We start from the raw sequence: 24,977 nt of genomic DNA on the forward strand, positions 1-24,977 counted from the left end.
GTTGCTAAGGGGGGGGAGACGAGCCCAGCCCCGTGACATTCGTTTTCCTGTCGCCGGCAGCCGAGTGATCCTGGGCTCCTTCGCAACCTCGGAGAGCTTCCTGGGCATGAAAGCTCACGAAAACCAGGAAGCTCTCTGAGGTTGCGAAGGAGCCCACGATCACTCGGCTGCAAGCGGGAGGAAGGCGAATCCCACGGGGCTGGGCTCGGTTATCCCCTCGGCTCCCCTCCTACCAGCCCCGCCGCGGAAGGCTCCATTCTGTTCCCTGAATGGAGACCGCCGGCCGCTCAATCGGGCCGGCAGGGAACAGAATGGAGCGTTCCGCGGCGGGGTTGCTAAGGGGGGGGGAGACGAGCCCAGCCCCGTGACATTCGTTTTCCTGCCGCCGGCAGCCGAGTGATCCTGGGCTCCTTCGCAACCTCGGAGAGCTTCCTGGGCATGAAAGCTCACAAAAACCAGGAAGCTCTCTGAGGTTGCGAAGGAGCCCACGATCACTCGGCTGCAAGCGGGAGGAAGGCGAATCCCACGGGGCTGGGCTCGGTTATCCCCTCGGCTCCCCTCCTACCAGCCCCGCCGCGGAAGGCTCCATTCTGTTCCCTGAATCACTTTGAATCCAGCAGCTTCTGCTGGATACGGGCGGTGGGTGGGACGAGCGGTGAGGAAGCCAGGGGCTGTGGCAGCTCGCCCCCCCCATCGCCCGTATCCAACAGAAGCGGCGGGATTCAAAGTGCTGGGGTGGGGGGGGGGTGTCCCGACAGCCCCCCACCCCAGCACTTTGAATCCAGCAGCTTCTGCTGGATACGGGCGGTGGGTGGGACGAGCGGTGCGGAAGCCAGGGGTGTGGCAGCTCGCCCCCCCATCGCCCGTATCCAGCAGAAGCGGCGGGATTCAAAGGGATTCAAGGCTAACTTCTGCGCTTGGCTTGAGGACTCAGCTGGGAAGCGGCACGGGTGTTTTAAAAGGTCTCCGCCGGCATGGGGGGCTTCCTACCCCCCCCCGAACCCCCAACCCGGGTTTGGGGGGGTGCTAAGAAGCCCCCCATGCCGGCGGAGACCTTTTAAAACACCCGTGCCGCTTCCCAACTGAGTCCCGAAGCCAAACGAACCCGGGTGGCCGGGCGAGCAGCGAGCAAATGGCGGGTGGCCGGGCGAAGGGCGGGCGAACGGAGGGCGAGCGGGTGCTGGGGGGGCTTCTCGCCCTCCCGCCAGCAAGAGGGGAAAGACCCAGGAAAGCCGCCCAGCAGCTGATCTGCCCGGCGGGGAACACCATCTACGCATGTGTGGCCATAGGAAAAAAGGGCGCACATGCGCAGATGGTGTTTTTACTTCCGGGTTGAAAAATCGCGATGTAGCCCATTCGCAATGGTCAGGGACGCAATAACCGGGGGATCACTGTAGTCTGGAGGACAGAAGGAAAAGGGGGGACATGATCGAAACATTTAAATATGTTAAAGGGTCAAATAAGGTCCAGGAGGGAAGTGTTTTTAATAGGAAAGTGAACACAAGAACAAGGGGACACAATCTGAGGTTAGTTGGGGAAAAGATCAAAAGCAACATGAGAAAATATTATTTTACTGAAAGAGTAGTAGATCCTTGGAACAAACTTCCAGCAGACGTGGTAGATAAATCCACAGTAACTGAATTTAAACATGCCTGGGATAAACATATATCCATCCTAAGAGAAAATACAGAAAATAGTATAAGGGCAGACTAGATGGACCATGAGGTCTTTTTCTGCCGTCAGACTTCTATGTTTCTATCAACGTATTTCAAACAACATTATATAAGAAAGGCCTTAATTGATACTTGGCAGTACATAAAACTAAATCATTACCTCTCTATCTCAAAATGGATATCCCCAATGGAAACAGTTATCTCTCCAAACACCCTTTCCCCAGATAAAATAATAACATACAACCAATTGTTAGATAGCAATAACGACTTAATTTCAATACAGAATCTTTTAGAAAAAGGAATTAAACTTGACTGGCTACAATATTTACAAATTAAATCAAAACACAATGAACATAAAAATAAATGTGGCTTTCAAAACAACAACTTGCTTGACAATTCTTCTCAGCCCACAAAAGAAATCAATATCCAAAATATACAATTTCCTCCTACAAGATGACACAATAGAAGAAGTAATAAAAAGGTCAATGGTAGCATGGGGCCAAAATTTCGGATATTCAATCAATATAAACAAATGGGGAAAAATGTGGACCGTAAACTATAAATTAACTATGGCAATTCCGTACAAAAAGAACCAATACAAAATGTTTTATAAGTGGCACCTACCACCAGCCAGACTTGCTAAAATGTACCCAAATATGTCACCTTTATGTTGGAAATATGGGGAAAAGTCTGGAACCTACTACCATATTTGGTGAACCTGTGAGATCTCCAAGAAATATTGGCAAAAAATCAAAAACTTGTTAGATCAGAGTATATCTCAAAATATTAAATTAAAACCCGAGTTATTTTTATTAGGTATTCTTAGATAAAATATTAAAAAAGAAGATTGTTACATTATACTCCATTTTCTCACTGCTGCGAGAATTTTATACGCTCAATTCTGGAAACAAGAAAAAAGTCCAACTATTCTAAATATTCTAACCAAAATTATGGAATGCGCTCAATTCTGGAAACAAGAAAAAAGTCCAACTATTGTAAATATTCTAACCAAAATTATGGAATGGGCCAAAATGTCAAAATTAACAATGGAATTGCAAAATAGGGATGAGTCAGATTTCTACAGAGCCTGGGACAAATGGTACTACTGGTTAAGACAAAAAAAATTCTAAAAATCTTTAAAAAAGACTGCCCAACAACCACATTATCTATAGATAACAACTTATGACGTAATCTACATTACAACACTTATATACAACCTACATAAGACATTGATTGATATAACTTGTCGACATCCAACAAACAGTATGTACAAACCCTTAAAATATTGATAAATTAGTAATATCATATGTTAGACAAAGTTTATTTATACGTTAAAATCAACTACTACTTTACCAAGAGTTAATAAAACCGAAGGGAAGTTTACTCCATCTACATATTCAAATCAGAGGTCGTATATTACTGATGTGCCAGATATCAGCTGCCCTCCTCCCCATTCTTTTCTTATCCTTATAATCTTCTCTTTCTATCTATACCCTTCTTTTTTCCTTTTTCTCTTTTTTCTATTCTTTTTCTTATTTTGTTCTTCAATATGATATATATGATTGTATCAATAATTGATATATGTATTATTTTCCATTCTGCCCTTTCTTCTGTTAATGTATATGTTTAATAAAGATTATTTAAAAACAAATAAGCATACACAGAACATGACTCCAGAAGCCTATACTTCTCTGTGTTTAAATGGAATATGAGGTGTGCAGCTCTCCATGATCTAAATGCATACTTCTGACACCATTCTCTTTGCCTTTACTTGTTCAGGAATGACAAGTTAATATGGAAAAGGAGATTTAGAAACTACCTATTTTTCCAGCAGAGAAAGAGTACATAATATATTAACTTGCTTCAAAACCTTATTAAAAGCAATCATGCAATGCATTTGATGGTTACACAGCAGTGCTTGAATCTTCTTATTCATCGTTAAGAAAATTTATTTATTTATTTATTTGATTTCTATGCTACCCTATTCCTCAGATGAGGATGATATGAGAATTACTTGGCTTTCTCTACTCGTGGTCATTTATTTCCTTGCTCTCTTTGTCCCAATAGCCACTATATCTTTAGGAATGCATCCAGACTGTTTCCGTCTCCAGCATAACATGACATAATGTAATTTGCAAGCATAATATTACAGTAAAATTCCTTAGCCACAATAATGTCATGGATCTATTGCAATGTCACTAATAAATACCTATTAACAGTAAAGCTGCATCCATGACAGCTGCTCCATTCAACATAGTAGCCATCAAAATGTCATGGCCAGGACAATCCACAAAAGAGACATGTCTATAATATAAGGAAAGGGGAAAAAAGAATAACCATAAATAATATTTCCTCATAAAAGAATTATATTAATTATTAGGTGTAGAAATGTAAAAAAAACCATGAAATTTGACATATAGTAAAAGTGAAAAAAGATGTATCTTTCTTGAGAGACTACAAGATTCTAATAGAGAAAGGTGTTGGTCTTACCTGACACGCCTTTTCTCTGGGGGGTGGAGACAGCATCAAGGAATAGGTTAATTCTCATTGGATCTCATTGGACCAAATCTGCAATCTTTAAAATCACGTTTCCCTGCCATTTTCCTCAGCTTGTGACAAAGGGATCACTGCAGACAGATGCATGGCCCTTGATGACTAGTCCGAGGTTACCCAGTGCTGAACTGACATCTGCATGGGGATGGATGCTATCTCCACCATCCAGAGAAAAGGCGTGTCAGGTAAGACCAACACCCTTTCTCCAATGTGGGTTGAAATATTCTTTCTTTCTTTCTTTCTTTCTTTCTTTCTTTCTTTCTTTCTTTCTTTCTCTTTCTTTCTTTCGTATGCCGCCCAACTCCGTAGACTCAGGGCGGCTCACAGCAGTAATAGAAAAACAATATACAATACAAATCTAATAATTAAAACTAAAAACCCATAATTTAAAAAACATGCACACAACATACCATACATAAACAGTATAGGCCTGGGGAAGTTATCTCAGTTCCCCCATGTCTGACGACAAAGGTGGGTTTTAAGGAGCTTACAAAAGGCGAGGAGGGTGGGGGCAATTCTGATCTCTGGGGGGAGTTGGTTCCAGAGAGTCGGGCCCCCCACAGAGAAGGCTCTTCCCCTGGGTCCCGCCAAAGGACATTGTTTAGTTGACGGGACCTGCAGAAGGCCAGCTCTGTGGGACCTAACTGGTCACTGGGATTTGTGCGGCAGAAGGCGGTCCCGGAGATATTCTGGTCCGATGCCATGAAGGGCTTTACAGGTCATAACCAACACTTTGAATTCTGACAGGAAACTGATCGGCAACCAATGCAGACTGCGGAGTGTTGGTGTAACATGGGCATACTTAGGGAAGCCCATGATTGCTCTCGCAGCTGCATTCTGCACGATTTGAAGTTTCCGAACACTTTTCAAAGGTAGCCCCATGTAGAGAGCGTTACAGTAGTCGAGCCTCGAGGTGATGAGGGCATGAGTGACTGTGAGCAGTGACTCCCGGTCCAAATAGGGCCGCAACTGGTGCACCAGGCGAACCTGGGCAAACGCCCCCCTTGCCACAGCTGAAAGATGTTTCTCTAATGTGAGCTGTGGATCGAGGAGGACACCCAAGTTGCGGACACTCTCTGAGGGGGTCAGTGATTCCCCCCCCCCAGGGTAATGGACTGACAGATGGAAATGTCCTTGGGATGCAAAACCCACAGCCACTCCATCTTATCAGGGTTGAGTTTGAGTCTGTTGACACCCATCCAGACCCCAACAGCCTCCAGGCACCGGCACATCACTTCCACTGCTTTGCTGACTGGACATGGGGTGGAGATGTAATGGGGTGATACCTCACCCCATGCCCTTGGATGATATCACCCAGAGGTTTCATGTAGATATTAATTAGCAGGGGGGAGAGGACCGATCCCTGAGGCACCCCACAAGGGAGCAACCTAGAGGTCGACCTCTGACCCCCCACTAACACCGACTGTGACCGACCGGAGAGGTAGGAAGAGAACCACTGAAGAACAGTGCCTCCCACTCCCAACCCCTCCAGCCGGCGCAAAAGTATACCATGGTCGATGGTATTGAAAGCCGCTGAGAGGTCAAGAAGCACCAGGACAGAGGCTAAACCCCTGTCCTGGGCCCGCCAAAGATCAACCATCAGCACGAGCAAAGCAGTTTCCTTGCTATAGCCGGGCCTGAATCCTGACTGCTGAGGGCCTAGATAATCGGCTTCTTCCAAGGACCTCTGGAGCTGGAGTGCCACCACCTTCTCAACAACATTCCCCATAAAGGGAAGGTTGGAGACTGGATGATAGTTGTTAAGAATGGCTGGGTCCAGGGAAGGCTTCTTGAGGAGGGGGCGCACAAATGCTTCCTTGTAAGGATCCGGGAAGGACCCCCTCCCCAAAGAAGCGTTGACAATCTCCTGGACCCAGCTCCATGTCACCTCCCTGCTGGCTGAAACCAGCCAGGAGGGACACGGATCCAACAAAGAGGCGGAACTCACAGCTCCAATGGCCTTGTCCACTTCATCAGGTGTCACCAGATCAAACTCTTCCCAGACAGATGGACAAGTACGGGCCCCAGTCACCTCGACTGACTCGTTGTCAGTCGACTCTGTTATCCAATTGGAGTCGAGGTCCGCTCAGATCCGAGCGATTTTATCAGCGAAAAGCGTGTTAAAGTCCTCGTCACTACTCTGCAAGGGTTCCCCAACTCCCCCCTGGTTAAGAAGGGAGCGAGTCACCCTAAACAGAGCGGCCGGGCGGGATTCCACTGATGCAATCAAGGCGGCATAATATGCGCATCTTGCCGCCTTGAACGCCACTTTGTAAGTCTTAATGTGAGCTCTTACAATTGTTCAATCGGATTCAGACTTACTCTTCCTCCATCGCTTCTCCAGATGTCTCTTCTGGCGTTTCAACTCCCAGAGCACCTCGTTGAACCATGGAGCTCTACGGGGTCTAGTCCCATGGAGAGGTCGCAATGGCGCAATCCGGTTGAGAGCCTCCGCTGCAGCCTTGTTCCAGGCCTCAGCAAGAGACACTGCCGAACTATGGACGAGTGCATCTGGAATAACCCCAGGCGCCTTCTGAAAGCCCTCTGGGTCCATCAGGCGTCTGGGGCGGAACAACCTAATCGGTTCCGCCTCCCTGCGGGGAAGAATTGGAGCCAGAAAGTCAAGCCATAGTAGAAAATGGTCCGACCATGTCAAAGGCCCCTTAGTCTCAGACCATTACTCAATTGCTCAGAGAGGAATACCATGTCGGGTGCGTGTCCCCCCTCGTGAGTCGGACCCTGTATTACTTAAGTCAGGTCCATGGCTGTCATGGTGGCCATGAACTCCTGTGCCAGTTCAGAGGTTTCGCCGAGTGACGGCAGGTTAAGGTCCCCCAAGACAATAAGTCTGGGGAACCCCACCACCAACCCGGCTACCTCCTCGAGTAGCACAGGCAGGGTTTTTGACACGCAGCTGGGAGGCAGGTACGTGAGAAACAAGCCCACCTGAACCCCTAAGTCCAACTTCACCAAGAGGGACTCGCAGCTCGCAATCTCTGGAGCAACGAGTCCACGAAGGCAAAGGCTCTCCCTGGCTATAATAGCCACTCCTCTCCCCTCTTCTCTGGGGTCGAGGTTGATGCCATATCTGAAACCCATCTGGGCAAATTTCAGAGAGAGGAACTCCTCCCTCCGGTCCCAGCCAGGTTTCAGTTACACATGCCAGGTCGGCCTCCTCATCCAGGATCAAATCCCGGATGAGGAGTTTTATTTACCAACAACCTAGCATTGAGTAGCAGCAACCTGAGCCCAGGGCCAGAATTACATTCATCACCAGTGTCCAGGGTTGAGCTCACGGAGCCAGAACAAGGGATCGTTATTAAGCAGCGATCCCTCATTCCCTTGCAACAGCTAGCTCCATGGTTCCTGCCATATCTGCCTCTCTCCAGCAACACCGGGATATTCCGACCCTCTGCCACCCCAGAGATCGGTGCCTCCTCCCCTCCTGCCTCTCCAGCATCAGGTGGGCCAAGTACATCATTCATAATAATCCCATTCGCCTCTTCCATACCATAATCCCACCCACCCCACCCATCCCACTCATACCAATCATTCATTTCATGCATGTCATTACACCCACCCCAATTATCCATCAATAGCCTCCAGGAATGGGACATACCCAAGCCTGGTAGTTTGTTACGGGAAGGCTGTCATCTGGTCCTAGCTCCCCCATCCACATGTACTCTCTCAAGACCTTTCTGTTGAAAGCAGCCTCAGCAGATGCAAAGTTAGCCAGTTTGTAGTGGCAAATAAAGAGAGTCAATGAGGACCAGGTTGCAACTCAGCCTAACTTTTCTATCAAGGCCTGAGTGGTCCAGGTCGCTGAAGTAGTCACATTCTTTGTGGAATGGGACATGATATGTCTGGGAATCACTAGTAATTGCAAATCATATGCCTTAACTATACAGGCTTTAATCCACCTGGAAACAGTGGATGACAAAGCAGTGACTTGGTGCGTCAGAAGGTCGTAGTTCAGTTCATATAAATACTAAGCGCCCGAATGTCCAGATTGTATAATTTCCGTCCAAGACAGTGAACTGGGTGTTGTGTTTGGGCCTGGGCCAGCCGTTGCTCCCACAGATGGGAGAGACGCAGCACAAAGTGAATGCGAAAGCCTGGCTGACAGCCAGGAAGATGTGGCTGACAGCCAGGAAGATGTGGCAGACAGCCAGGAAGATGTGGCAGACAGCCAGGAGGAAAAGGCCACTGGTACGCAGGATTCAGCAGACAGCCCAGGGGATTTGGCATGCAGTCCCTCAGACAATCTTTCGTCCCTGGGTTCTTCTGCAGATCAATATATTGATCTGCGTAGCCGAAGAGCTATGCAAAGAAGGGATCGCTTTAAGGAGAATTACAAGTCATTTTAGGAGCACCTGGGCTGGGTGTGGTTCTTATACTGAGGGCTGGGTGTGGTTCCCTTAATGAGAGCTAAAGGGATAAAAGGGAACAAAGGCCAAGGCAAACTGTGGCTGTTTATCTGTGTTATTTTGTGGTTCCTGCTCTGAAGTTTCTGTTCCGCGCCATTGGAGTTTTCAACCCAGCTTTTTCAGACAAGTGGGAGGTGAAAACTCTGGGACTTGCTGTTTGCTCCAAAGATTCAAAAGGACTCCTGAAATGTCTTGGCTCATTCCAGGTTGTCTTTGTTTGTTTTATCCTGTGTTTTTGTATGCGGCTGAAGTAAGCCTTGCACTATCATTGTTTTCGGACACTAAGAACTGTTTTTGAGTAACCCTTTTTTGTTTATCCAAAACAAGTTTGCTGATTAGCAGAGCACATGTGTGTTTGTTTTCTTTTCCTTGGACTATTACGCATTGCCTGGCCCCAGTAAAAAATTTGGCAGCTCTTGCACCCAGTGGAATTGGGTGTTAACTTTTGGGACAAAGGAAAGGTCTAACCGCAAAACTACTCTGTCTCGGTGAAAAATACAGAGGTCCTAACAGACAGTGATGTCAAATCTGACACACTCCTAGCCAGGGTCACTGCTGCTAAAAAGGCTACTTTAAAGGAGAGGACCCTGAGACTAGCTGATTGTAAGAGCTCAAAGGGAGAGCCTGTGAGTGCATTTAGTACTTTGGTTCCCAGGTCGGATACCTATGAATCACAGGCAGCTTGATGTTAACTGCCCCATAAATGAAGCTTCGAACAATAGAATGCTGTGCTAAGGGAACTGCTAACCCTGCTGATAAGTCAGAAGTGAGAGCGGCCACCTGTTGTTTGATAGAGGTGAGGTCCCTGTTCAATCCCTCTTGAAGAAAGTCTAAAATTTGAGGAATGGTTGCTTTCGTGAGGCTGATTAGTCTCCTGGCACACCAAGAATTAAATGTCCACCATGTGGAATCATGGATATGGGAAGTAGAGGAATGCCTGGATGCCTGAATAGTTCAAATTACCATGGGGGGAAATTTTTCTCTGCTCAGGATGATCTGCTCTATCTATAGGCAGTTAGCTGGCAGTTTTCATGGTTGAACAACTGACAATCTCACTAGGTCCACAAATCAGGACCTCCTGGGCCAATGTGGGGGCTAGCAGTAATAGCTCTGCCTTCTCTGACAGCATTTTCTGAATAAACCTTGGGCTCAATGGGAGGGAGGGAAGGCATAAAGCACATATCCCCAGCCACAGACTGTAGAGAATGTCTGCCCCTTCCATCCCCTAAGTCTGGAACCTGGAGAAGCAAGGGAGCTGGGCATTGTCCAGAGTGGCGAATAAATCTACTGTCAGTTGTCGGAACCGTGTTGACAGCTCCTGGAGGAAGGAGGGGTACAGGCGCCATTCACATGGTTGATGATGGTGTGACTCAGGTTGTTCACCCATATATTCACGACTTCGGAGGTGTGTTTGGCTTGCAGTGATAACAGGTGCAATTCCACCCAAAGACCCAGACATTTTCCCTCTTACATCAGGGAGCAGGAGCGAGTGCCCCCTCCTGCTTATTCATGTGGGCCTTGGCTGCTACGTTGTCTGTGAGGATAAGAACATGCTTGTTTGCCACCTCTGCTTGGAAATTCAAGCCGCCAGTCAAATGGCACTCAATTCAAGCCAGTTTATATTGTGGCTCCACTGTTGTTGGGACCACCTTCCCTGTGCCAGAAGGTTCTTCAAGTGTGCAGGCTGGTGTAGTTGTCACGTGAGTTGAGAAGGGTCCCCAAAGGGAATTCCTCGAGCAATTGCCTGAAAAAATGATAGACCAGCAACTGGATGACCGTGTGTGGCAGAGAAACTATCCTCGGTGGATCCGTCCTAGTGATGAGGGAGGAGGAACTACTGCAGCTTCCTGCACAATGGAAAAGGCGGAGAGCATCTTACCTAAAAGTTGGGAAAGCAGGAGCAGAGGGACTGCTTGCACTAGTCTCATCTGATCTGCCAGTTGAGCCAAGCTGGTTTGTGGGACAGGTAAACCGTGCCCTCCACCAAGTGTATGATGGCCCCCAGATGTACCAACTGTATAGTCAGGGCCAGGTGGCTTTTCGCTAGGTTGATGGAAAAGCCATGGTCTTGAAGGACCCTGATGGTGAGTGTCAAGTCTTGAACTGCCAGAGATTCTGACTGGGTCTGGATAAGGACGTTGTCCAGGTAGCACTGGATTCTGATGGAAACTGACCAGAAGTGAGTTGCCATTATTGCCAGTAGTTTGGTAAAAACTTGAGGCGCTGATGAGAGGCCAAATGGGAGGGCTCAATATTGGAAATGTTTCCCTCCATAAGAAAAACTAAGGTACTGTTGATGATCCTGATGAATTGGCATGTGCAAATACACCTCTGTAAGGTCCACTGATGTGAGGGAATTGTCCTTCCATTTGCTTCCTAAAATGGTCTGGAACATGTGCATTTTGAACCGCTGGTAGACAATATGGTTGCTTGAGGTTCAGATGGTTGAGGTCCAGAAATGCCCTCCCTCCCCATGAGGCCTTGGGAACAGGAGGGAATAAAATTCTGCCCGTGTTGGTCTTTTGGGAACGGCTGGATTGCCTGGATATCTAGGAGATGAATTATTGAGCAACCGTTTTGTCGGTTTTTTCAACAGTGGGCGCCTCATGAAAGACCTTAGGGGGAATGAAGAGGAATTCTAGGGACAGGCCGAATTTTACCATCTCCCTGACCCATAAGTTGGTCAATGCTTCCCATTGAATGGCAAACAGGATCAGTCACCAATGGGACTGTTTGTTAGATAGTACCCACTGAAACTGGAAGGGGCGACTTCCACTACCCCGAAAGGACTTCTTTGGAGGAAAATACTGACTTTCCTGGTCTGTCGTGCTGTGCTCCTTGCCTGGGAAGAAAGAATCTCGACTGTTTAGAGAAGGTTGAACCCCCTTCCTGACCCCGAAAGGACTGGCGTCGAAAGTGAGGGGATCGAAATTCCATCCTTCTGGAGATGGATGGCAATATTTTCCTTTTATTCTTTGTTTCAATTAAAATGGGATCAAGGGAATCCCCAAAGAGTTTGCCCCCTGAATATGGGGCAGAAGCAAGGTTTTTATTTATGTTTGGCATCCAATTGCCATTGGCAGAGCCCAAGGAGCCCCCTTGAAGCTACTTTGAGGAAAAGCAGGCTGCATTTAGCATGGCATCTGCCAAAAATTCTAAGGCCACTTTGACATCCTGATGCAACCTAGCGTTCTCAGTAGGAAGCCTACCCTGTAGTTGTTTTAGCTACATAAGAGAAGTCAGATTAAAAAGGGAAGCCGCAGAAGATTCCTTTATAGCCAGGCCGAGGCCTGGTGAGACCTGACTAAGATCTACTCCAATCTCCTATCCTCCAGGCAGACAACATCCATACTGAAATCTGCTAGCACAAAAGGTGATGAAAGGGCCGCCAGAGGGGCATCAATAGAGCGGACCTCCAGAATTTATGAAAAATCTGGGTACATATGGTAGAAGCGCCTATCCAGAGAATTAGGACTGGGGCCTGTGCCTGGAGAAGTCCATTGTCGCTGAACATCATCATGAAAGAGTTTGGGGGGGTGGAATAACCTTCTTTTTGATAGTGGGTTCAGAAAGATTCCTGGGGTTCCAATGCCTCTTGTGGCTGACTGGGACCCATATTGGCCGCCTTCCTGGCCTTAGATAGCAGAGACCGGAAAACTGAGGGATGGAACAGACGGATAGACAAGTGGATCAGGAATTAAATCTTCCTCTCAGAATTCCTTAAAGACCTCAGCTACAGAATCCTGCTGCTTCCTGTACAGCTCTTCATTCACAGAAGTCTGCTGGTGAGAATGGGCCTGACGCTTCCTGCCTAATGGGATGAGCCATGTGGCAAAAATAGGACTCAAATTCATGTCTGATGGCCTGAGATATATTTGCCCCCAACCCAAAAGGGATGGGGGTTTCAGATTGTTCATCGGGGCGTAACATTGGTCATGAGGGGGCAGAGACAGATGGCAAAACTTCCTCCTCAACTGGGGACCAAGCCTCAGCATCGGGCTCCAAAGGGACTTCAAGGGCTAAGGGGCCTTCCTGAACCTCTGACTGGGGTCTGAGAGATTGACCTTTCATGCAGCTTTCAGGAGTTTGGGCAGACGCCCTGCATGCTATAGAAGCCACAAACAAACCTACCCCAGCAAGCAATGAGAAAAGCCCCTACGTGGCTCTTGGCAATATTGGTCAGAAGTCCTTCTTGCTGGAATCGGTCTTTAGCATTTTTGCTTCGACATGGCCTTTTTCGCCAACTTTGATCGCTGGGGCAGGTGAAGTTTCCTAGCCCGTCCCTTGCTTATTTGAACGTGACTGCAGCATCTTGTGGTCTTCTAGTTCTTTCAGGTGAAGCCCTATTCAAGGGGGCGGGGGAAGGCTCCCCCAATCTGCCTTTTGTGGCTTGAGCAGCATTGGGCAAGCCCTTCTTGCTGGAAAAAGTTACTGCTTTGAATTTTGATTTCAATGTGAAGATAACTTTTTCTAAGATTGAGTCAAAAGCTGGGGAAGATGGAGGAGGAGGCATGACTTTAAAGATTGCAGATTCAGTCTAATGAGATCCTAGACGGTGTTAACACATCCCTGGATGCTATCTCCACTCACACAGCTTTCTCACAGATTTAATTTTTCTTAAAATTTTAATTAACATTTTAAATAACACATTGCACTATAAATATGTTTTGTGTGTATGTGCATGTCATGTACACACACCCTTTCCCGCCCGTGCCATGTATTAACATATTTTATGAGTTTAAATAAAACAGATTTGTATATTTTATCTAGGAAAAATATATTTTTCCAATATATGTTTTGTTTGAAGTATAAACATTAATGACTTGAGATATATAACATAATTACAAATAAACAGCACAACAGAATTTATGGAAATGTTTAGTTAAGATTATCAACACACTGATTCCAAGATTAATCACTAAAAACTACTAATAGACTGAAATTCAAAAAGGCTGCGTTGGACACTGACAACAAATGAAAAGCAGCAGCAAAACATTTTTGGTCCTACTGAACTCATGCAGTGTGTTGGAATATTATATGATTAAATACATTAGTCATTAAATGTTAATTTCATATTTTTCATTATATGATACAGTCAATCTGAAATTAAATATGGGTTTAGTTTGAAGGAGTCTATCATAATCAGCAAAAGTTTTTGCAAAGTTTTGAAAAAAAAAGTTTTTTAGTGAAATCAATGTTTAACTATACCTACTTACTTACATATAATTTCACACAAAATTTATGTATAAAAAACAAATCATGTTGAACTAGACTTGTCACCTGACTAATTTAAAATTGCCTTTGGTCCCAGGAATATCTGTAGGGAATTCATCAGGTGTACTGCTGCCACAAGATCGGTAACATTCTGGTCGGGAACAATTTGGATCATCAAGCTTGTAAATCTGCAGAGAAGGCAGTAAATCTTTACTAGTGACCAGCTGAGTTTAGATAAAACAAGATAAAGGTTTTAAAAAAGCTTATAATTTGATTAGATGTATAGTAGTGACAAACCTTAGCATTGGCATAGCCAAGCTTGATAGTGATATTTCTTTCCAGTTCATTTTTGAATCTGACTGTATGAACTCCAGAAATAGCTTTTACTACTGTTGATTTCCCATGAGCTACATGGCCAATTGTACCTAGATTTTAAAAGCAAAATTTGTTATTAATTTAATAAAAATTCTCTTAAGAAATGAATGAATTTTATAATCTTCAACATTTAAATATTGAATGATATCCCAAAATATTTATCAAAAACTCAACTCATTTTTCTCGTTAGAAAATTAGAACAATACAAAATATTGCCTTTTCATAGTAACTGAGACATTAGCCAAATTAAATGATTTAACAATACCACATTTTGGGACTTCATTGTACTTCAAGTCTAACTGTAGCAATATTAACATAAAACATTTTGCAAAGCAGAATATGGGGTGGAGATGTACAAATGGGTATCATCTGCGTACTGATGATACCTCGCCCCATGCCTCTGGATGATCTCACCCAACGGTTTCATGTAGATATTGAATAGCAGGGGGGAGAGGACCGACCCCTGAGGTACCCCACAAGGGAGTAACCGTGAAGTCGACCTCTGATCCCCCACTAACACAGACTGCGACCAACCGAAGAGGTAGGAGGAGAACCACTGAAGAACAGTGCCTCCCACTCCCAACCCCTTCAGCCGGCACAGAAGGATACCATGGTCGATGGTATCGAAAGCCACTGAGAGGTCGGGCCTGCCAGAGATCATCCATCAATGCGACCAAAGCAGTTTCCCTGCTGTAAATGCGTGGATAACGCCTTGATCCATCGGCTGGATAAGTGATGTGGTGTTTGGTGGCAAGAATTCGACTTGTACCCCATCATGTTCATGCGCCAGGTCATCATGGCCTCCAGCATTGTCCATTAAGAGAAGCACTTTGAATTTTTTTTTTGGCAAAGAATTTTTTTATTTTTTTCTCTCCAATCACAGTACAATAAAAATTATAACAACAACATCAAATTGTTTTACAATAAATCAATTTCAGGAAGTTATAGAATACAATGCTACCACCTTCACTTTTGACATCTGAATAAAAATAGCTGCCCAATATTTTAATGCTATAGAAATATACTGTTAGCTAAAACCCCATTTAAGCTGTTCCGAATTCTAGTATCTCACATTGAATAGGCTGAAATGTTTCAAATCTCTCCTAATCGCTTCCATATCAATTTTCATATATAATCAATACCCTTTACAAATAGTTAACGCCTATTAATAAAATACCCTTAAAAAAACATTTGGAAAATTCTTATAGTAGTATAGTCAAAGGGGAAAAAATAAACCCAATAATATCACCAAATATTGCCTAATTAATCCAATTACCAACCTAATTACTAATTGCTTTACATAAAAAATTAAAAATGAAAAGGATAGAATCAAAATAAAATAAAATCTATAAAAAATAAAATGAAATTAAGTCTCTAAAGAAATAAAAATTAAAAAAACATAAGACAGGGAATAGAAAATTAGATAAGATAAATATAGGTGTAAAGATGCAGCAGAATAAAAAAAGAAAGCTAGGGGAAAAAAAGAAAAAGAAAAGCGCAAAACAAAAAAAGAAGAGGAAAGAGCAAAGAAGAACTTTCCTCTTCTTCTCATTGACTTCTCCACCTATCTCCTTATAGCATTTTCCAAAATTTGCAAAGTTTTAAAATTGCTTTATAAAAAAGAACATACCCAACAGAATCCTCCAACCCAAACAAAGAAAAAAAAGAAAGAAATTTCCTTGATAGCCCACTGGGGTCAACTTTTATATATAAAGCTGCATACCCAGCTGAATCATTGTGCCCTAGTCTAGTTTTATCGCTGCAAACCCAGCAGAATCATCATGCCCTAATCTAAGTTGTTGGTCCCAGTGAAAAAAAAGAAAATTCCCCTTGCCTAATCCTGACCCAATTTATAACCTTTCAAAAATTAATAATATGCTCTTCCAGATTTGTGATCTAGATTGTCTGAAATTTAAATATCTAAGGTAATTTCTCCATCATTGTTCATAAAAAAAAATTTAAAGGGAAGGAAGCCCTCCAATACCCAACCGGGATCTAATTATAAAGATAGCGCTGTATGTCCAGCTAAATTTTTTATGCCCTACTCTAACTTTATCGCTGCAAGCTCAGCGGAATTCTCATGCCCTATTCTATTTAAATTGATCCCAATAGGTAATAGGAAAAGCTTCCCCTTCTTCGATCCATATTTTTGAGAATTTTAAGTCAATAAAATAAATAACATATTTTCATTAGAAAATAGTTTAAACCAAAAATCAGTTCATTTCTTATCTAAGTAAATTCATTCCATTATTTCATTATTAATTCCATTTTCAATACTTGTTTCTTATATTCTTGCCATCAAATCCATATATTTCCATATACACATGTGATTCTGAAAAACCCAAACAAAATTGCTGAGGCAAATTATAATTTAATACGGAAAAAAATGCAAAAGCAAATTAAAAAGTGGAAAGATAAAAGTTTGAGAAAAATGGCCAAAATAAGAGCTCTTAAAATGATGATCATTCCAAAAATGATGTACTTATTCCAAGTTTTACCAGGTACCTTCCCAGGAGTAAAACTAAGGGAATGGGACACTAAAATGAACTATTGGATTGAAGGAAATAAAAAACCTAGAACAAGGAAACGATGGCTGATTGCCAGAGAAAAAGATGGAGAATGGGGGTACCCAAATTTAGAATTATATAGAGATGCATTTCAAATAGAAAGATTAATGGAATTACAATTACTGACAGAAAAGAAGTGGGTGAAACTTGAAAAGGAGATTAACAATGTTAAAAACAAAGAGATTTTATTTAAAAAATGGAGTAAAATAGAAATTAATAGATTAGCCGATCCTTTGAAAGCAGCTGTCGATATTTGGTCAAAATGGCAAGGGAAATTAGCAAATAGGAACTCAAAATTATCAACATTGCATGTTTTGAACATATATAATGACGTTAATCTAGATAGAGTTATAAAGGAATTAAATGATAAAGGCATAATGAGAATAGAACAATTATATGAAATAGATGGAAGAGTTAACAGAACTCGCCTCGAATGGTGGTTGGGCAAACAAAAATGGTTGCAGATTAATGCAATATGCAAATATTTGAATAAAACTGAGATTAAAGAAGCATTTTTGAGAGAAGAAAACTGTCTAGAGAAAATACTGAAAGAAAAGATTAATGATTCAAAAGGACAGGCTAGTAAGATTTATAGTATGTTATTACAAGTGGAAGAGGAAGTGATTAAAGGCCTAACAAGATACTGGCAAAACGAATTACAGATCAATGAAAACGAGATGGAAGAAGTAGTAGAAAATATATATAAGATAAAGAACACAAGAATTAGAGAGATGAGAAGGAAAATTTTACACAAATGGTACTTCACGCCAGTAAAACTAGCACACTTCCAGAGGAAAGGAAAAGGAAACTGTTGGCATGGTTGCCAAATAAAAGGAGTTTTTATGCATATGCTCTGGGAATGTGTTGAAGTTCAAAAAGTTTGGAAGGGAGTACAGAATGAAATTAACAATACGCTAAACATTAATTGGATAATCACGAAAGAATTAGCAACACTAGTTAAACATGGGGAATCACGAGAATTTAGAGAAATCAAAACAGCAGCCTTGGAAAGTCCACAAGCAGTAGTAGTATTAGGGTGGAAGGACAGCAATAAATGGACAATCCAGAATTGGTACTGGTACATGGTGGACCACATTCACTTTGAAATTACGGAATCAAGATTAATTAACTGTGATGAAAATAAATTGGAGAAGCTGATGGCGTGATGGAATAAGGTGAAAGATTATATCTTACGTAGAATATATGACGACAATGTGAAAAATAAACTTCAATCACTCTTTGTAATGTAAAGAAATGTAAACCGGAGCCAAGGAAGAAATTGGAATTTACTGTAAATAACTGAACCCCCTAAATGGTGGAGGGGTTATTGGTGTTGGGCACTTTTTCTTTAAGTTTTTTGTTTGTTTGTTGTGATAAAATTTAATTAAAAAATTTATTAAAAAACAACAACATGTGATTCTGAAAGCACTTTGAAATTGAGTCCTTTGTCAGCGAAATAATCCTTCACCTGCGGGATAAAGCACTGATGAAACCAGTCTCGCTTTTGTAATCCATGCCTTAGGATTATGCATACAGTATACCGGTAACGCATTCTTATTTCTGTTCTTTAGGGCTCTGGGATTTCGGGACTTATAAATGAGACCTGGTTTGATCATGAAGCCGGCTGCATTTCCACACATGATCAAAGTTACCTGATCTTTCTGGGCCTTAAAACCAGAGGCTTTGGCTTCCTCTTTCATTAAGAAAGTGCGTGATGGCATCCTCTTCCAGAACAGGCCCGTTTTGTCCATGTTAAACACCTGTTCTGGAAGGTACACCCCTTCTTCAATTATCTCCTTAAACGTGCAATGGACGTACTCCTCGGCTGCACCTGTATCCGCTGAGGCAGCTTCTCTGTGCAATGACATGCTCCTCAGGCCTTAGCGCCGTTGAAAATTATCAAACCAGCCCTTACTTGCTGTGAATGTAAATCGGGTTGGAGAAGCAATTGATGTTGATGGCTGGGGATCTTCTAAGTCATCGGCAACTTCATCAACATCTTCTTCTCCCTCAGCTGCATCGCCTCCTTCTTTGTTCGCCAGACGGGTGTAGAGTTGTTGTGCCTTTGTCGTATCGTATTGGTATCTCTTCTTATGGCAGTCTTGTACCTACACGGACAAAGCAGCTTCCATTTTCATAAGCTGTTTATTTCTATGCGTCACCATCCTTTTTGCTTCCTTGTTGAATATGATCACAGCTGTTTGTCTTATCTTCTTTTCATCCTTTCAAATGCATCTCACACTTGATTTGTTTATTCCATAATGCCGCCCAACTTCCGCATATGAGCGACCCCCTTTCAGCATATCTAAAAGTTCAATCTTCTGTTTAATCATCAGCATCTTCCTACTCTTTTTACTGTCGCTGCCTCCACTCCGCGTAGAACGTTTAGGAGGCATCTTGGGCATGTCTTCTAATAAGTTTTAATAGTTGTAAAAGTACTATTGCATGCCGGGATAACACCACTGATTGGCTGAGATTTTGGGCCATTAGCAATGACGGGCAAAAATTTTGCGATAACAACGCTGATTGTCTGAGATTTCAGCCAATCAGCAATGGCAGATGAAAGTTTGGCAATGACTTATGACATCATCGGGTGGAGAAAACCGTGGTATAGAAAAAAAACTGTGAAGTATTTTTTAATTTTTTTTTTAAAACGAAGTTCGGACACAGAGAGAGAGAGAGAGAGAGGAAGAGAGAGAGGAAGAGAGAGAGAGAGAGAGAGAGATTTCTTAGAAAGAAGTTCAAAGACAGGACCAAAAAGGTACAGAAAATAGAGGAGTCAAATGAAAGGTTCCCACTGAAAATCAATACAACTGCATGGCGGGGGGAAGGTTATGATGATGGAAACTATTAAGACTTACAAATTCAAATGAATTTAGACTGTTAGGTGGTAAATTAAAGAAAGTTAACAAAATCAAGCCATAAAGTATTATACATTCTAGAACAGGGGTCCTCAAACTACGGCCCAGATACAGCGCAGCAAAGCCATTAATCTGGCCAGTGTATGACCACGAGGCTGCCCTGCCCATATAGCCCTGCCCACCCATTGGCCCCCATCCTTTGGCCAAATGCAGGACTTATCTTTGAACTCTGTAGGCTGGAACTGGAAGATAAGGCCAACATTTTTGACCTGCAGAATGCTACTGGAAGCGGGAGGGGAGGCCAAAACTGGGCCTGTTTTTGGCTGGCAGAGTGCTTCTGGAGGCGGGGGAGGCCAAAAATGGACATGGGGATGCAAGGGAGGCCTCCACTCCCATTTTTGACCTACTGACTGGAGAGCAAAAAAAGGGGTGCGCGGATGCCCCGATAGTCTTCTGCACACCTCGTTTTCAGCCTGCAAAGTGCTACTGGAGTGCTTCTGGAGGCAAGATCCTTTTTTGGCACAGTGCTACTGGAGATGGTGTGAGGTGTGTAGATGTTCTGAGAGACCTCCGTGCACCCTGTTTTTGGCCGGCAGAGTGTTACTGGAGGCAGGGGAGAAAAAAACGTGTTCGTTTTTGGCTTGCCCCACCTCTAGTAACACTCTGCTGGCAAAAACGGGCATGCAGAGGCCTCCTGGGTCATTCACACACCCTGTTTTTGACATCTCCCATCTCTAGTATACACACAGAGAGAGAAAGAGACAGAGAGGGAGGGATAGAGAGAGAGAGACCACACAGAGAGAGAGAAAGAGATAGACAGAGGGAGGAAAAGAGAGGGAGAGGGACAAGAAACAGAGAGAGACAAATAGAGATTTGATTGTAAGCTCGAGGGTGAGAAGAATTGCTGAAAAACTGAGTTTCCTGAAGTGGACCACTAGACTCAACAACTTGAAAAACCATTTAGTAAAAAGAAAAGTCAACTAAAACAGGAACATGCAAACAAAAGCAAATAAAACAGCTCCAGGAGCAAAACAAATTAAAATTTAATTTGGGTGTATTGTTTAATGGACTGCTAAATTAGCCATGCCCCACCCGGTCACATAATCACTTAACCACACCCATCCAGCCAGTCCAGCCCCCCAACAGTCTGAGGGACCGTAAATTGGCCCTATTTAAAAGTTGGAGGACTTGTCCAAGAAGTTTCAAAAAGTTTTATGTAAAACCTCTACCAACAGATATATCAACTCAGATTAAAACTGATTAAAAACAACAGTGGAATTATGATTTGTAATCCAACTAAACTAGGGTGTCAAATTCACAGCCTGCGAACCAGAGGCATCACTCACTGGCCATGCCCACTCTCATTTTAGTGAAGGGGCAAAAGTTGTGATACATCATATGACAATGTGATGATGCGAGTTTGTCAACCCCGAACAATACAGGGGGTACCTACAGAACTACAGTACATGCACTTATGTGTTTCAGGTTCACATTTTAGGTTAAACTTTAACTAAACAAATGAATTGTTTATTTAACAAATACATATAGTATTTTCTAACAGCTCCTATTGAAACATTGCAGGGCGAATAGTACGCAATTAATACCAGTCAACAACTTCTAGCTATAATTTGTTATATTCTTACCTATATTAATTGTAGCTTGTCTACTGATGACTTCTGGTGACAGAGGGGTTAATTTCGTAACATCCTGCAAAGAACAGGTTATTAGTGAATTCCAGAGGCATAACGGATTTTTGTTGTTTCCATAATGTAAAAAAGCAAAACTCTCAATCCTAGATTTTACTATTCAAGTAAAATTGTACTTTAGATACTTACTCTATTAAGAATTCTACACATAGTTTAAGATTATTCTTCAACTAATTAAAATGGAATACACCACTGTATATACCACTGTAGACTCCTCCACTGTTTTTAGAGTGATGAGTTTTAAAATGTGGTTTGAAATAATGTTTAAAAAGTAGTTATACAAATTATGCTTTTCATGTCATAAAACATTATCTTATCTTATAATTATCCTATAAACATAATTAGCTATAAAGCTTGCGCACAATACATCAAATTGATGTACTGTGATTTAAATTGAATTTACCTTATCAAAATATTGTTTTTCATAGCTATATGACAGCATCTAATCTTTCATTAAGAATGGATCTTTTGCATTGGCATTGTACAAAATTTATATAGTGACAGAAATATTGAAAAAATGTTTTTTAAAGTACCATGTTTATATTGAATACACACTAACTTTTCGTACTTTAATATGTTCAGAACAGATGCATTTTTGCTCTAATAATAACAAAAGAAATATCTTTAAGAAATGGGAAAACGCTGTAATTCAAGATATAAAGAATGGAATTTCAGAGTTATTAGCAACTTTTGAGAAAATTATATGTGGTTAATCAGAAAAATATCCTATCTCCCTTTGTAAACCCTTTTGAACAGGCTTGATTAACATTAAAAGCTTTTAATGTTAAGTTTTTATTTTAAAGATTTACAAAATTAATTGGGATATAATTTTAATTAGTTTGTGTCTTCTGCATATTATTGCGTAAAGTTTTTCTTTACTTTTGTTTTTATACTGTTAATTGTTTTTATTTTACACTATTTTATGTATGTTTAAAAACGAATAAATTAAAGTACTGTATTTTTCGGAGCATAAGATGCACCAGAATATAAAACGCATCTTAATTTTGAGGGAGGAAAACAAGAAAAAAAGAATTCTGCCTCTGCCTACAGCATCAGGATTAGTGGGGTCCTCATTTCCCTTGGGATTTTGATAACAAGCTGAACAGATCTTTTTATCTGTTCTAACAATAAAAATGAATTTTGCTTTCTAAGATTAGAGAAATGCGAAGTTAATAAATTACAAGCAATCATATATGATTATATAATCTTCTGTGTTTTGTATTATTAATAAAACACATTAGTAGCAGATATTCCTTGATTTTTCAGAATCCACTTTTGTTGCATAAGGTAAATCTTAGATTTCTGCTATGGAAGTAGTCAGCTTACTTGTATAAGATGACTACATTTTTCCAGAAAAGCCTCCTGAGGTAATACTAGGAAAACTTAGACGACTAAGGAGATTTCTTTAAAGCACATATTCTTCAAATCTTTAATCAGACTTTCTGTTTTATTATACATGAATTGATTTTTTTTCTGCAGAAATTGGGATGGAATTTAACTGGAGTGGGTGGGGTGGGGTATGATTTTCATAGTGGCAGAAGACAGGCTTGGCTCCACCCCCAAAATGCCCCAGTCTTCTTACCTTCTGTAATAACTTCTGTATTTAATTACTGGATGCAATTGTCCAACAATGTTTTTTTGGGGTGGGTGGGAATTTTTTGGTTTTCAAATATATTTTAAAACAGACAAATAAATAACAATGGAAAAAAATAATAATAAACAAACAAAACAACAAAAACGAAATTATAACATCAGCAAACATTCAGTATTTCTGCATTGCTACATCGGATATTTCATTAAATCCTATAATAATATACATATTAATTAATTACAGTAATATTTGTATCATTTCATACAATCACAAAATACCTATTCAAATCATTCATATTTATATATTTATATACTTTATTTTATTGATCTTTATGTATCTTTTGTGATCTTTTTATTTCTATTTCTTAACTCAATCCATCTGTGCCATTGTGCCCATAAAATACTTAGAATCTTTTTAGTCCCTTAATTCCATCATCAGTTTGTCCATTTTGGAACAATTATATATTTTATTAATCACTGCTTTTTCTGAGGGGGTTTCTATATTTTTCCAATACTAGGTGAAGGTAATACTATCTGCAGTTGTGATATGTAATATTAGATATTTTTTGGCTTTACTATATTGCTTTTTATTATTCCCAATAACAACATTTCTGGTAAGAAATCTATCTTTGTTTCTATTATCTCTTGTAACCATTTATGGATTTTCATCCAGAATTTTTTAGTCCCAGAATATGACCACATGTGGAAGAAGATGCCATTTTTTTTTTACACTGCCAACAATTTGGGCTCAATTTTGGATATATTTTAGCTAATTGGGTCGGTGCCAAATACCATCGATAACCCATTTTATAATAATTTTCCTTATAAGATAATGATTTTTATATTTTTAAATTTCTATTCCATATTTGTTCCCAGTCTGCCAAGTGAATATTATAACCAATGTTCTGTGCTCATGTCACCATAGGTGCCCACATCTTCGGATCTTTCATATTGTAGAAAGTAAGTATATAATTTGGAGATGATTTTATTTTCAGGTCCAGTTAGAAGTTTATCTAAAACACTTGGTGTTATGCTTATCCCATGTTCCTTCATGTTCTTTTTGTACCTGGATTGAATCTGACTATATGGCCACCAATCAATATTTATATTTTGAGCATCTAATTCTGCCCTAGTTTTCAGTTTCCCAGTCCCATCCAATATATCTTTGTAACCTTTTATTTTATCTTTGTCAAGTAGATTCGGATATACTATAGCTTCCATTACTGATAACCAGGTTGGTATTTTATAATAGATGGATGGACGGATGGATGAGTGGGAGGCATAACAAGAAATCAATTTGGAGAGACATTTTACAACTAAACTGTGTCATTTAATACTAAATATCCTGTCGATGATGGGGAAGAAAGCAGTTGAGGAGCTTCAGAAGAGTCAAGAAAAACCAACTTTTGTATTTAATTACTGGATGAAATTATCCAACAATAATAATAAAAATTTAATAATAATTTATTAGATTTGTATGCTGCCCCTCTCCGAAGACTCGGGGCGGCTCACAACAATAATAAAAAACAATACAACAGTGAACAAATCTAATATTAAAAGGAAAAGATATATAAAACCCAAGCTATTAAAACTATACAGCACATACATACCAAACATAAAATATAAAAGCCTGGGGGAGGTGTCTCAGTTCCCCCATGCCTGGCGATATAGGTGGGTCTTGAGTAATTTGCGAAAGACAAGGAGGGTAGGGACCGTTCTAAACTTCGGGGGGAGTTGATTCCAGAGGGCTGGAGCCGCCAGAGAAGGCTCTTCCCCTGGGGCCCGCCAAACGACATTGTTTGGTCGACGGGACCTGAAGAAGGCCAACTCTGTGGGACCTTTTCACCCGCTTTGGATTTGTGCGGTAGAAGGTGGTTCCGGAGGTATTCTGGCCATGTAGGGCTTTAAAGGTCATTACCAACACTTTGAATTGTGACCGGAAACTGATCAGCAGCCAGTGCAGGCCACGGAGTGATGTAGAAACATGGGCGAATCTGGGAAGCCCCACGAT

The 24,977-nt window shown here is 41.7% G+C and overlaps 1 protein-coding gene across 3 annotated transcripts in view; it reads right to left on the bottom strand.

The window, feature by feature from the left end:
• The window catches only part of EIF2S3 (eukaryotic translation initiation factor 2 subunit gamma), an 87,760-nt gene that overhangs the window by 60,314 nt on the left and 2,469 nt on the right, over positions 1–24,977 (bottom strand). For all 3 annotated transcript variants that reach the window (XM_070750690.1, XM_070750688.1, XM_070750691.1), the window contains exons 2-5: positions 21,314–21,377; positions 14,165–14,292; positions 13,934–14,055; positions 3,883–3,977 (exon numbers count right to left, since the gene is read on the bottom strand). In XM_070750690.1, the coding sequence (XP_070606791.1) occupies positions 3,883–3,977; positions 13,934–14,055; positions 14,165–14,292; positions 21,314–21,377 (409 nt within the window). The remainder of the gene's footprint in view (positions 1–3,882; positions 3,978–13,933; positions 14,056–14,164; positions 14,293–21,313; positions 21,378–24,977) is intronic.

Source organism: Erythrolamprus reginae, chromosome 4, assembly GCF_031021105.1.
Source record: "Erythrolamprus reginae isolate rEryReg1 chromosome 4, rEryReg1.hap1, whole genome shotgun sequence".
NCBI classification, from domain to species: Eukaryota; Metazoa; Chordata; class Lepidosauria; order Squamata; family Dipsadidae; genus Erythrolamprus; species Erythrolamprus reginae.